The sequence below is a fragment of the Cotesia typhae genome, unplaced genomic scaffold (assembly GCF_013202065.1).
Source record: "Cotesia typhae breed Kobodo isofemale line unplaced genomic scaffold, CoteBio_Ctyphae contig_23, whole genome shotgun sequence".
Lineage (NCBI taxonomy): Eukaryota > Metazoa > Arthropoda > Insecta > Hymenoptera > Braconidae > Cotesia > Cotesia typhae.
The window spans coordinates 19,546-30,750 of NW_027423729.1; the positions used below are offsets into that span (position 1 = coordinate 19,546).

At 24.5% G+C, this 11,205-nt stretch overlaps 3 protein-coding genes across 4 annotated transcripts; 1 reads left to right on the plus strand and 2 right to left on the minus strand.

Moving 5' to 3' along the window:
• Positions 1-617: 617 nt before the first annotated feature.
• Uqcr-c2 (Ubiquinol-cytochrome c reductase core protein 2) lies at positions 618-3,226 on the plus strand. Its single transcript, XM_074238693.1, has 7 exons — positions 618-775; positions 1,216-1,361; positions 1,658-1,849; positions 1,937-2,153; positions 2,239-2,670; positions 2,759-2,980; positions 3,060-3,226. Exons 1-7 carry the CDS (start codon positions 731-733, stop codon positions 3,141-3,143), a joined length of 1,338 nt encoding a protein of 445 aa, XP_074094794.1. The 5' UTR covers positions 618-730; the 3' UTR covers positions 3,144-3,226.
• Positions 3,227-3,343: 117 nt separating this feature from the next.
• On the minus strand, positions 3,344-5,776 carry LOC141524694 (nucleolar protein 11-like). Its single transcript, XM_074238689.1, has 4 exons — positions 5,452-5,776; positions 4,848-5,385; positions 3,599-4,767; positions 3,344-3,507 (listed from the first exon to the last, which is right to left on the minus strand). The coding sequence occupies exons 1-4, from the start codon at positions 5,581-5,583 to the stop codon at positions 3,379-3,381; spliced, it is 1,968 nt and encodes a 655-aa protein (XP_074094790.1). The 5' UTR covers positions 5,584-5,776; the 3' UTR covers positions 3,344-3,378.
• Positions 5,539-8,134, minus strand: LOC141524695 (NADPH-dependent diflavin oxidoreductase 1-like). 2 transcript variants are annotated; one of them, XM_074238691.1, is made up of 4 exons: positions 7,884-8,133; positions 6,293-7,795; positions 5,998-6,217; positions 5,539-5,655 (listed from the first exon to the last, which is right to left on the minus strand). In XM_074238691.1, the coding sequence occupies exons 1-4, from the start codon at positions 7,970-7,972 to the stop codon at positions 5,599-5,601; spliced, it is 1,869 nt and encodes a 622-aa protein (XP_074094792.1). In that variant the 5' UTR covers positions 7,973-8,133; the 3' UTR covers positions 5,539-5,598. The 2 variants fall into 2 exon arrangements, with proteins under 2 accessions (XP_074094792.1, XP_074094791.1); XM_074238690.1 differs by lacking the exon at positions 5,539-5,655 and adding an exon at positions 5,817-5,888 and having other exon boundaries at positions 7,884-8,134.
• Between the last annotated feature and the right edge of the window lie 3,071 nt (positions 8,135-11,205).

Genomic DNA, 11,205 nt, shown 5'->3' on the forward strand with positions numbered 1-11,205 from the left:
TTAATAAAAATTACAAGTGAAAATTTTTAGAAGCATTTTTTAATTGTAATTAATTTGTTAAAAAAATTTTTTAAATTGACAGCTGACCTCTAACTTCAGTATTATTAATAATAATAACATTTACTATGAATTCAAAATTTCATAATTAAAGAAAACTGTGAAAAAATGAATCGCATAGTAGTTTCCAAAAATAACTGTTATCCCTAATATATGTATGTACATGCTTATGATGTTATAATATTTATTTATTTATTTACTTTATGCATATACCATATGTATATATATATATATATATATATATATATATATATATATATATATATATATATATATATATATATATATATATATATATATATATATATATATATATATATATATATATATATATATATTATTATTGGTTAATTGTTAATAAGTATGTATGGCCATCTATATAAATAATTTTTATTTATATTTTAGTTTTGATAATTGTACATACGTGAGGCTCCATCTTCTTTTGGTGTAATGTACCATTTTATTTTTTCCTCATTTTCCTCGTTCACGGTTGTTCCATTCGGTACTTGAAGCATTATCGTCATAATCCTGCGCAGTTTGAGCAGTTAATAGTCTTGTCTTTGTCTGTGATATATGGGTGTATGAGTGAGTATCTTTTCAATGCCCAAAACGATTCACCTTTAGCAATAAAGAATTTTATGATAAAATTTTATTATTAATTAACATTGTAAAAATGGCATGTTCTGCTGTGCGTTCTCCAATTTTACGCAATTCATCTGTAAGTTTAATTTATTTTACCTTTTTACTGAATGTTTTTATTATTCAATTCGACATTTTTTTCTTTTCTATATTCTGAAATATATGTTACGTTTCTTATAAATTAAAACTTGAGTGTTATATAAAACCGTAGACATTTTAACTACATTATAACAATTTTTTATAGCATTAAAATTCGGTAAAAGGAAGCCCCAATACTTTATTTTTATTATCAGTATAAAATTGAAATTAGTATTTATCAATAAACCCAATGAAAGAATTATAATATCTTCTTTTTTTTTTTAACTCTTCAAAGATTTATTATTGTTCATTTATAGGGTTAACTTTATTATACTCGGAGTGACAATGACAGATATTAAAAAAAAAAAATTATTAATAAAAAATAATAAATAAATAAAATGAAAAAAATTATTATTATTATTATTATAATTTGTATTGTAGGTAAGAAATTATGCAGCTGCAGTAAAAGCTGCTCATTCTGCACCAGCTGCTGCGACTGCTGGTGATTTCAAAGTCTTAAGTAATAAAATTACTGTTACTGCATTGGATAACAATAGTCCAGTAACCCAATTGTCAATTGTTTTCAAGTAATATCATTTTTTAATAATTATTAACCTTCCGTTACTCGCACTTTCTCGAGTGTCTCACTCGTATTCATGCCAACTTTATTAGGTTGAGTAGTGTTGTGGGGGGGAATCGCCGTATAGCGCGAGTAACAAAGGGTTAAAACAAATTTTATATAATAATAATAATAATAATAATAATTATTATTATTATTATTATTATTATTATTATTATTATTATTATTATTATTATTATTATTATTATTTATTATTATTATTATTATTATTATTATTATTATTATTATATTGTCTATATATAGAGCTGGACCTCGAAATGAAACGTATGATACTCAAGGTATTTCACATCTTTTACGATTAGCAGCTGGATTAACAACATCGCGCGGAACTACATTTGGTATTACCCGCAATATTCAACAACTTGGTGGTAATATATTTGCTACAAGTGATCGTGAATCAACAGCTTATACTCTTCAAGTAACTCGTAATCATTTGTAAGTCATTAATTTAATAATATAAAATAATAATAATATAAAATTATTAACTTTAATAATTTATTTTTTATTAACAATAAAATTTAGAGACAAAGCTTTTAACTTCTTAGAGGATGTGGCAACACGACAAGTATTTAAACCATGGGAAGTTAGTGATTTATCACCAAGACTACGTTATGAACTTTCAGCAGTTCCAGAAGCTACACGATTACTTGAGCTTTTACATAAAGCAGCTTATCGTACGGGTTTGGGTTACTCTTTGTATTCTCCAAAACGTCATATTGATAAAATATCATCAGAAAGCGTAAGTTTATTATTTAATCGAATATTGAAAATAAAAATAAAATATGATTATTAATAATAAATATCCTTTGATTTTTCTTTATCAGTTGCAACATTTTGTCAATAGTTGGTTCACAGGACCAAGATGTGCTGTAGTAGGTACTGGCATATCATTGTCAGATTTATCTAGCTTTGCAAACACTTTGAATGTTGGAACAAGTGAGGGAAATTCATCACCATCAAAATATCATGGTGGAGAAATACGTAAAGAACGTAATTCTTTGATTGCTAGTGTTGCATTAGCTGTTGAAAGTTCAAGTTTTAATAATGATAAAGATGCATTGGCATTTGCTGTATTACAACAGGCTGCTGGAACTGGTCCTCACATTAAATGGGGCACAACAACAGCTCCATTGCAACGAAGTGTCATTTCAGCAGCTGGAAATGATCCATTTGCTATTTCTGCTTTTAATGCTAGTTACTCTGATTCTGGACTTTTTGGAGTTATTATCCAAGCACCGGCTAATGTCGCTGGATCGGTAATTATATTATTTTATAAAACAAAAAAAAAAAAAAAAAAAACAAAAAAAAATTTATTAATATTCTATAATATTGTATATATTAAAGATCACTAAAGCAGCTTACAAATGGATGAATTCCCCTAATATTACCGATGCTGATATTGCTCGTGGAAAAACAGAATTAAAGGCATCAATTTTGTATACAAGTGATAACAATACAAGACAATTGGAAAATCTTGCTCAGCAAACATTATTTAAAGGACGTCCAGTATCTTGTTCTGCTCTAGTTGCTGAAGTTGATAAAATTTCATCTGCAGACGTTAAAAAGGTACCTCTTTTATGTTAAATGATTTTTATAATTATCCATAAATTTATCATATTTATTTATTTATTTTCCTTTGTAATAGGTTGCTGGAAAACTTAATGGTAAAGTTTCTATGGCAGCGATAGGTAATCTGGCAACAGTACCGTACATAAATGAATTAAATTAAACACCAATTCATTAGAAAATTAATAAAATATTAAATTATCTTTAATAGTATTGTAATAATAATAAATATTATTATAAAAATAATATCCATATTACAATGTCGAAACATGTTAATCATGACAATTTAAAAATATCCAATTACAATTCATGTAATTGTGTAAATAATTCAATTAAAAAAAAAAAAAAAAAAAAAAAAAGTAATTTTTTTCAAGTTATTTATTTATTTATTTAATTATTCAATATAATTTAACTTGTTCAATAGAATAAAACTTATTGAAATATTTTCGAGGAGATTTCAAAGATTTTCCATTCATAATTCGTAATAGTATTGGCCTAAGATCCTGTAAATCCTTGAATATTTGTAACTGCGAAAAAAAAAAAAATCATAATTTTTAACAATTTATGTACAACTTGGCATAATTATAATGAATATATGTTATATATTGATAAACTTACATGATTATCAATAATGGTATTTAACCTTTCAAGAATAATGACAACTTGCGAATCTTGAGTTAATAGATAATGTTGATAATGTGAATCAATAAAAATACTAGCCCATTCATAAAGATGTTTATCATTTGTTTTATCGATAAAATCATTTTTATTTAAATTCATTTTATCAATGAGATAATTAATTAATGTTAAAATTTCGTTAAAAGTTAAAGTTGTTTTAATGTGTGCTAACAACGATAAATCAGAAAAATTTTGTTGAAAAATTTTATCTAAAAATAAATTTCTTGTAGTCTTAAAAATTTTTTCATTATCATTATCATTATCATTATCATCATCATCATCATCATCATCATCATCATCATCATCATCATCATCATCACCACAAGTTGTACCATTCAAATTTATTGAAAATGTTTCGTCGGATGTTCTAAGTCCAAATGCTAATAAATCAACTAAAATTTGTTCTTGAAGATCTTTAAAATTATCGATACACCACAATATGGATTTAACATCTTTTTGTTGAATCAGTTGAGGCATAAGCGTTTGATGAATAATTGCATCACTAACTCCTTCATTTAACAAATTATTTATTTGTTTTGTGACATTTATAGATAGAAAATCATTTTTTAACGTAAAAAGTTTAATTGGTGATTCTGAAATAGAATTGGCAGATAAATTTTCCCAATTAACAATTATTGCTTCTCGTACTTCAATAATATCATTATCATTATCATGATCCATTGGTTTTGAATCTTTTTCATTATTGTTATTATTCTTATTGTTGTTGATACTGAAATTATTATTAATTTTTAAAGATGAACCAAGCATAGTATCCATTTTTTGTGATGCTAATTTAAATTGAGCTACTGATAAACTTCGATTAGCTGCCAGTAATAATTTGTCATCAATACGCCAAAGTTTTGCATTTTTAGTGTAAAGTTTTAATTTTTGAGAAACCTCTACAAGTTTATATTCAATATTATATATTGATAATACAGCACCTTCTTCATTAGCATCAGCTCCATAAATAGCTATTGTAGTTTCATTTAAAGATATCATTGCTACTGGATTATTGGTACTTATGAATGAAAAAACGGTAATAACATTTCCCGGTGCTGATTCTGACGATGGACAAGTTAGTGGATATTTGTAAAGCCGACCGTGTGACCCTGTAAATAATGAAAATAATAATAATAATAATAATAATAATAATAATAATAATAATAATAATAATAATAATAATACTTACACAATGTTAAAAGATATGCATTGTTTTTGTCTTGATGTAAAACATGACCTATTAGTTTTTCAGATTTACGTTTTAATTCAAATTTTTTAACTTGTTGATTATTATCTAAATAGGTATCATCTTGAAGATTTACAACAATATAATTTAATTTTATTCCAATTGTAGTTAAAGCACATAAATATGTTTTATTGTCAACTTTAGTTAATTTACAATCAATAAATTTTTCATTAGATCTCAAATATCCTTTGTTTGAAGACCATATATTTCGATTTTCTAATGCCCAATTTAATGATGCGGTAGCTCCATTTTGTTTAATCAATATTGATAAATCATTTTCTAAAGTAAGTATACCATATAATGAATCATTAAAATTATACTTTTTTAAATTATCCAAAGATTTTTCATCTTTATCCCAAATTTCAATATACTTTTCATTAAATATTGCAGCATAACGATCATTTTTTCTATCATAAATAACTTGAGACGTGAAACGTTTTTTTTTACTAGACCAACTGTTTACTTGTTTCGAGTCATGAAGCTAAAATAAAATAATATTTAATATTTAATATAATATTAATATTAATAATAAAAATTAAAAACTAACCTTGTAACGTATCGCAATATTTCGGTCTAAAGTAATAATAGCACATCCTGGATCCACATCTTTTTCAACTCCCAATAAAGATTGCTGATCATTCAATGGGCACAATGTATAATATGAATATAATTTAGCCATTATTTATATATTAATTCAAGTAAAACCAGAGTTTTTAAAATAAACACAAGTAAAATACCGTTTAAACATAACCTATAAAAACACGCGATTAAAAAAGTAAAGAGAGACCATGTGCCATTTGCCATAGTACCATGCCTGCATGCCGTAAAATTTGAAGGTATGGACTAAAAATTTACAACGCATGCGTAAATAAATACAAATTTAAAATCTAAAATACACAACGTACACATCTACTGGTTAAATTTTATTTAATTTTTTTCACTTGTATTTCTTAAAAAATATCTATTGTTTGTATTGTACATTATCTGTTTATTAATATAAGTGTTGGTATAGTTTTATATAAATTAATATATATATATATATATATATATATATATATATATATATATATATATGTAAAATAAAAATTCATGCCCATGTCTCAGTTTGATATCGTCCACTTTTTTCAAGTTGTTTAATAAACTCTTCGGCTTGAGTATCACTAAAATTTCCAAATTTTTTGGATAAATCAATAAATTCATCTCGTACATCCTTTGGCATATTTTTAGAGCTTCCTGACAAATAAATTTTTCCACCTTTTGACAATAACTCCCAACATAATTTACCTTGTTTACGTATTATGTGTTGAACATATCTGAAATAAAATTTAATAATTTAAATAAATCAATAAATTGTTTAAGATAATAAAATAAAAATAAATAATAATTACATTTTATTTTCCTGATCTCGAGAAAAAGGAAAAAAAACTTTTAAATTGTTATTACATATTAATTTTTCAATATCATTACGACACAAGTTATCTTTATCTTTATTTCGACATCCAAAAAATAAAACAGTATCGATAAAATCATGTTTCAAAGCCAATCTTTCAAATAATAATGATCTAAACGGAGCAAATCCAGTACCCGGACCAATTAAAATCATTGGTTTATCATAATCAAATTTAAAATTACCTTTTTGTAACCAACATATTATTTTATTATTGTTCAAATTTATTTTTAATGAGGCTAACCAATTAGAACATAAACCAAAACGTGGTGTAATAAGATTTGTTTTATATTTAACAACAGCTACCAATATATCTATTTGATTTTTTGTATATTTATTACTAGAGGCAATACTAAAAGCCCGTGGTTTTATTGGCGACATTATTTCAAATAATATTTTTTCATTTAATTTTTTAGCAGTATTTGGAAAATCATATAATACTTCAATAATATTTCTTCTTGGTCGGTTAACATAATTAAATAAATCTTCTTGTCCATCAGCTGTTGTAAATTCGATTAATTTATCTTTTTCCAATTTATTATCACTTATAGAAGCTAATATATACATTGTTGATCTTCTTGGAATGTAATTTAAATCCCAATAATATTTAACAAGTTGTTCAAGTTTAACTGGTTCTTTTAAAATATGTGGTATTTTTATTTCTTTTTTATTTAATTTAATAATTGTATTTCTATCAATTGGAATGTTATGTTGTTTAAGTAATTTGAAAAAATTATCTATTTGTTGTAATGAATTCTCTGGTCTTAAATAAATAACATCACCTGGCTCATAATCGATATTATTATTAAATAATAATTTTATTAATCTAACATTTTGATAATGATCTTGTGCTGTTAATTTAATATTATCAATAACTTTACAAATCATTAAATTTTCATTAATACCAACTTCTTTCAGATATATATTATCTAAATAATATTTATTATTATCATCATTATTAGATAATATTGTTATATCATAACGCTCCTCTATATTGAATGTATCATCATTATTATTATAAAATTTAAATGATGATTCTATTGATTTTAACAATGTTATATTGTATAATTCACCAATTTGATTAAACAATTTTTGTATCCATGGATCAATAGCTGCATCTATTCCTAAATCATGTTGATCATCAGCTAAACCAATAGGTATTATAGATGTACCACCCAATTGTAACAATCTTTTGTATAATTTTTTAGCAGCATAATTGTATTTTTCATATGAACTATCACCTAATCCAAGTACAGCATACATTAAATTTATTAATAAATTTTTCGATAATTTTTTTTGCAATAAAAAACGCCAAAATTTTTTCATATTCAATGGACATTCTCCTTGACCGGTTGTACTGGTAATAAATATTATTAATTTTTCATTTATTAAATTTTCAATATTATAATCGTCCATACACATAACTGAACAATTTAATTTATATCTGTAATAATAATAATAATAATAATAATAATAATAATTAAATTATTATAAATATTTTTATTTTGTCAAATAATAAATAAAGGTATAACCTCTTAATTAATTTCCAAAGTCCTTCAGCGGTATCTTGAGCAGTTCCAGTTTCACTTCCATACAATATTTTTATGTCTAGAGTTTCCATTATACAATATTGATATTTAAATAGTAAAGAAAAAAAAATTTATTTTTTATATGTATATTTATTTTTTAATTTACGAATAACGCATATAAAACTAGGTTATACACATGTATTAGTAAAAGTAAACAAATCAGAATGATTATATACAGATGTATCTTTATTATACATATATTCTTTTTATTATCTTGAATTTATAAATTCAATCGGTCGGACTTTTTGATGGATTTTTTTTTTTTTTTTTTTTAATTATATTTCTAATGAAAATTATATTTTTATAAAAAATTTCAAGTAGTTTTTCTTTATTATAATTATTTACATTATTATAAATATATGAAAATAAAATTATTCAAAATTATTCACCAAAGATTATAAAATAGTTTTAATTACTTTTATTTGAATAAATAAATAACTATTTATTTTATTTTGAATTAAAAAAAAAAAAATAATAAGCAGTAGCATCTTATGAAGAAACACATTTTTATAATAATAATAATAATAATAATAATAATAATAATTATTATTATTATTATTATTATTATTATTATTATTATCATACTAATTATCAATAATTAATGAAGAATAAAGGACGATAACATAATATTATGTGAAATATAGTAGGTGGGGTATACTTTTTAAGTATAAGACAATGGTTAAGAAAAGGATTCATTCTACTTGTGATCTCTGCTATCAACACTCGCTAAATAATTTTTCTATTGAATAAAAAAAAATATGAAATTTAAATAAAATGTATTAATTTTATACAATAAGTGATTGCCTGATTGACATTAAAAATTTTTTTATATTGATTTTTAAAAGTTTTATGTAGTGAATGAAATTGTCTCCGTATATTGCGCGTAAATTTTTACGGAAATTGTAATGATATATCACATTAACGAGAAAATTAACGAAATTGCCGTATGAAAAAAAAAAAAAAAAAAAAAAATCCTTGAAAGTTATTAGAGTCCTTATACTCTTTGAGGATTCATCAAAGTCGCTGACATTCGGAATATTTTAAAAGGTGTGTGAAACTTTCTTTATAGTGCCTACAGATATACAGTATCTAACAATTTTTAACAATAAACAAAAAATTAGTTACTTTTGTTTATATTTATAAATTTTTTAACTTGCTGATGAAATAGTTTTTGTTTATTTAATTACAAAAAACCTTTTTTTTTTTTTTTTCCCTTAAATAATATTTTTCGCAATTTATATTCATTTTTTATTAAAGAACTAATTATTAATAAAATTTAAAAAGTGAAAAAAAAAGAAGAAATAAAGCATGCCTATGAGCATTATTTATATTTTATCAGATTACAGCATTTCGCGGTGTTACATATATATATATATATATATATATACTAGCTGTTACCCGCCCGCTTTGCTGGGCGTTTACAGAATTGTATTTATACGCGTAATCCCTTTTGAAGTCAGAATTCGAGAAAAGCTATTTCTAGCTGAATTTAACATCATATGTGAATTTATTTTGTTATTAATACGCTGAAAAATATGTAACCTTGAAATTATTAAAATATTTTTAACCGAGAACACCATTTTAAACAAATAAATTTTCTTGAGTCAATAGAAAAAATTATTGCCTCAAGGATAATTTCAGGGCAACAATTGATATCGCGACATGTTAAATGCGTAAGAATTATGAGGTAGATGTGTAGGAGGAGGTGGGTAGATCAAAAGTATTTTCAAATTCAAGATTTGCAGGAGCTAAAGCTCGGATATTAAAAATCTTAATTGTTAACACCTACCCCCGCAATCCATATTATAAGTAGGCTATCATAAAATCCGCTCTTATAGCATTCCTACATCACATACAAAAGATTCTTACCACATTTAAAACCTGTAGAAGCTATAGCTTGGAAATTAAAAATCTTAATTGTTAACACCCACCCCTGCAATCCATTTTGAGAGTAGGTTGTTATAAAATTCGCTCTTACATCATTTTGAAATCACTTATAGAAGATTCCTACCAAATTTGAGAACGATGGGAGTTATAGCTTGAAAATTAAAAATTTTCATTGTTAAAAGCCACCCCCGCAACCCCCTGTGGGGGTGAGATATCGTAAAATTCGTTCATAAATTATTTTTACATCATTTACAGAAGATTTCTACCAAATTTAGAGTCGATAGGACCTTTAGCTTGAAAATTAAAAATTTTCATTGTTCAAAGTCACCCCCGCAGCCCCCATGGCTGAAGGGGAAAGGGGGGGGGGGGGAAATATCGTGAAATTCATTCATAAATTATTTCTACATCTCCTACAGAAGATTCCTACCAAATTTGGTGTCGATAGGAGCTATAGTTTAAAAACGGGAATTTTTCATTGTTAACGCCCCCGCAACCCCCCTTGTGGGTGGAATTCCGTAAAATCCGTTCTTAGCTGACCTCGACTCGTCGAAAGGAATATTCCTACCAAATTTCAAGTTTCTAGGTCTGATGGTTCCCGAGATATCGTGATGAGTGACTATATAGATAGGAATCTCTTATATATATATAGAATATATATAATCATAACGCATTATTATGAAAAAATAATATCTAACAACAACGAAAAAGAATCGAGAAACCAGAAGTGAAGCAAGAAGAATTAAAACGGTGTGGTGTTATTTTCACACAGCCTATTTTATACATCTTTATTATATTTTAATAGAAAACACAGCCTTCATTGTATTTAGTTACAATATTAATCTAATTAAAATTTAACATCCTTGTAATATGGAATATATTTATTATTATTATTATTATTATATATTCTATACAACGTTAATTGAAAATGTAATGATTTTGTTAAATATTACCATATAGACAAGTTTGAAGCTTAAATAAAGTTTTTTTTTTTTTTTTTTTTTTTTTTTTTAATTACATAAATTAACACAAATAATTTATTGAATTACAGATTTTATAATGATGACTTATTTGATAATTCCATTTCTTCAAGTAATAATATTACTGGTTTCTGTAATGGTTACGCCTGTAAAAACAGTCAAAACATCGGATTACCATTTTTCAAAGGATATTATCGATATTAACAAACCTGACAAGGAAAAATCTAAACAAATAACAAATTTTATAAAAGATATTGAAAAGAAAATAATTAAATTAATATCAATAATTGATAACATTTTTGAGCTATCAAATAATCATAATAACGATGATAAAAATAACAAACATTTCCTCAACAACAAATATTATGAAAATTTTCGGTCGTTTGTAATAAAAAAAAATA

What these genes read in the sequence shown, in the direction of transcription:
- LOC141524694 (XM_074238689.1), bottom strand. Translation starts at nt 5,583, where the DNA reads ATGGCTAAATTATATTCATATTATACATTGTGCCCATTGAATGATCAG. An exon ending in ATATTGCGATACGTTACAAG is followed by an intron (nt 5,386 to 5,451) that starts GTTAGTTTTTAA and finishes ATTTTATTTTAG; the next exon opens with CTTCATGACTCGAAACAAGT. An exon ending in TGCATATCTTTTAACATTGT is followed by an intron (nt 4,768 to 4,847) that starts GTAAGTATTATT and finishes CATTATTTACAG; the next exon opens with GGTCACACGGTCGGCTTTAC.
- Uqcr-c2 (XM_074238693.1), top strand. Translation starts at nt 731, where the DNA reads ATGGCATGTTCTGCTGTGCGTTCTCCAATTTTACGCAATTCATCT. An exon ending in CAATTTTACGCAATTCATCT is followed by an intron (nt 776 to 1,215) that starts GTAAGTTTAATT and finishes TTTGTATTGTAG; the next exon opens with GTAAGAAATTATGCAGCTGC. An exon ending in CGGCTAATGTCGCTGGATCG is followed by an intron (nt 2,671 to 2,758) that starts GTAATTATATTA and finishes TATATATTAAAG; the next exon opens with ATCACTAAAGCAGCTTACAA.
- LOC141524695 (XM_074238691.1), bottom strand. Translation starts at nt 7,972, where the DNA reads ATGGAAACTCTAGACATAAAAATATTGTATGGAAGTGAAACTGGAACT. An exon ending in CGAGATCAGGAAAATAAAAT is followed by an intron (nt 6,218 to 6,292) that starts GTAATTATTATT and finishes ATTTTATTTCAG; the next exon opens with ATATGTTCAACACATAATAC. An exon ending in GATATCAAACTGAGACATGG is followed by an intron (nt 5,656 to 5,997) that starts GCATGAATTTTT and finishes GTGTTTTTATAG; the next exon opens with GTTATGTTTAAACGGTATTT.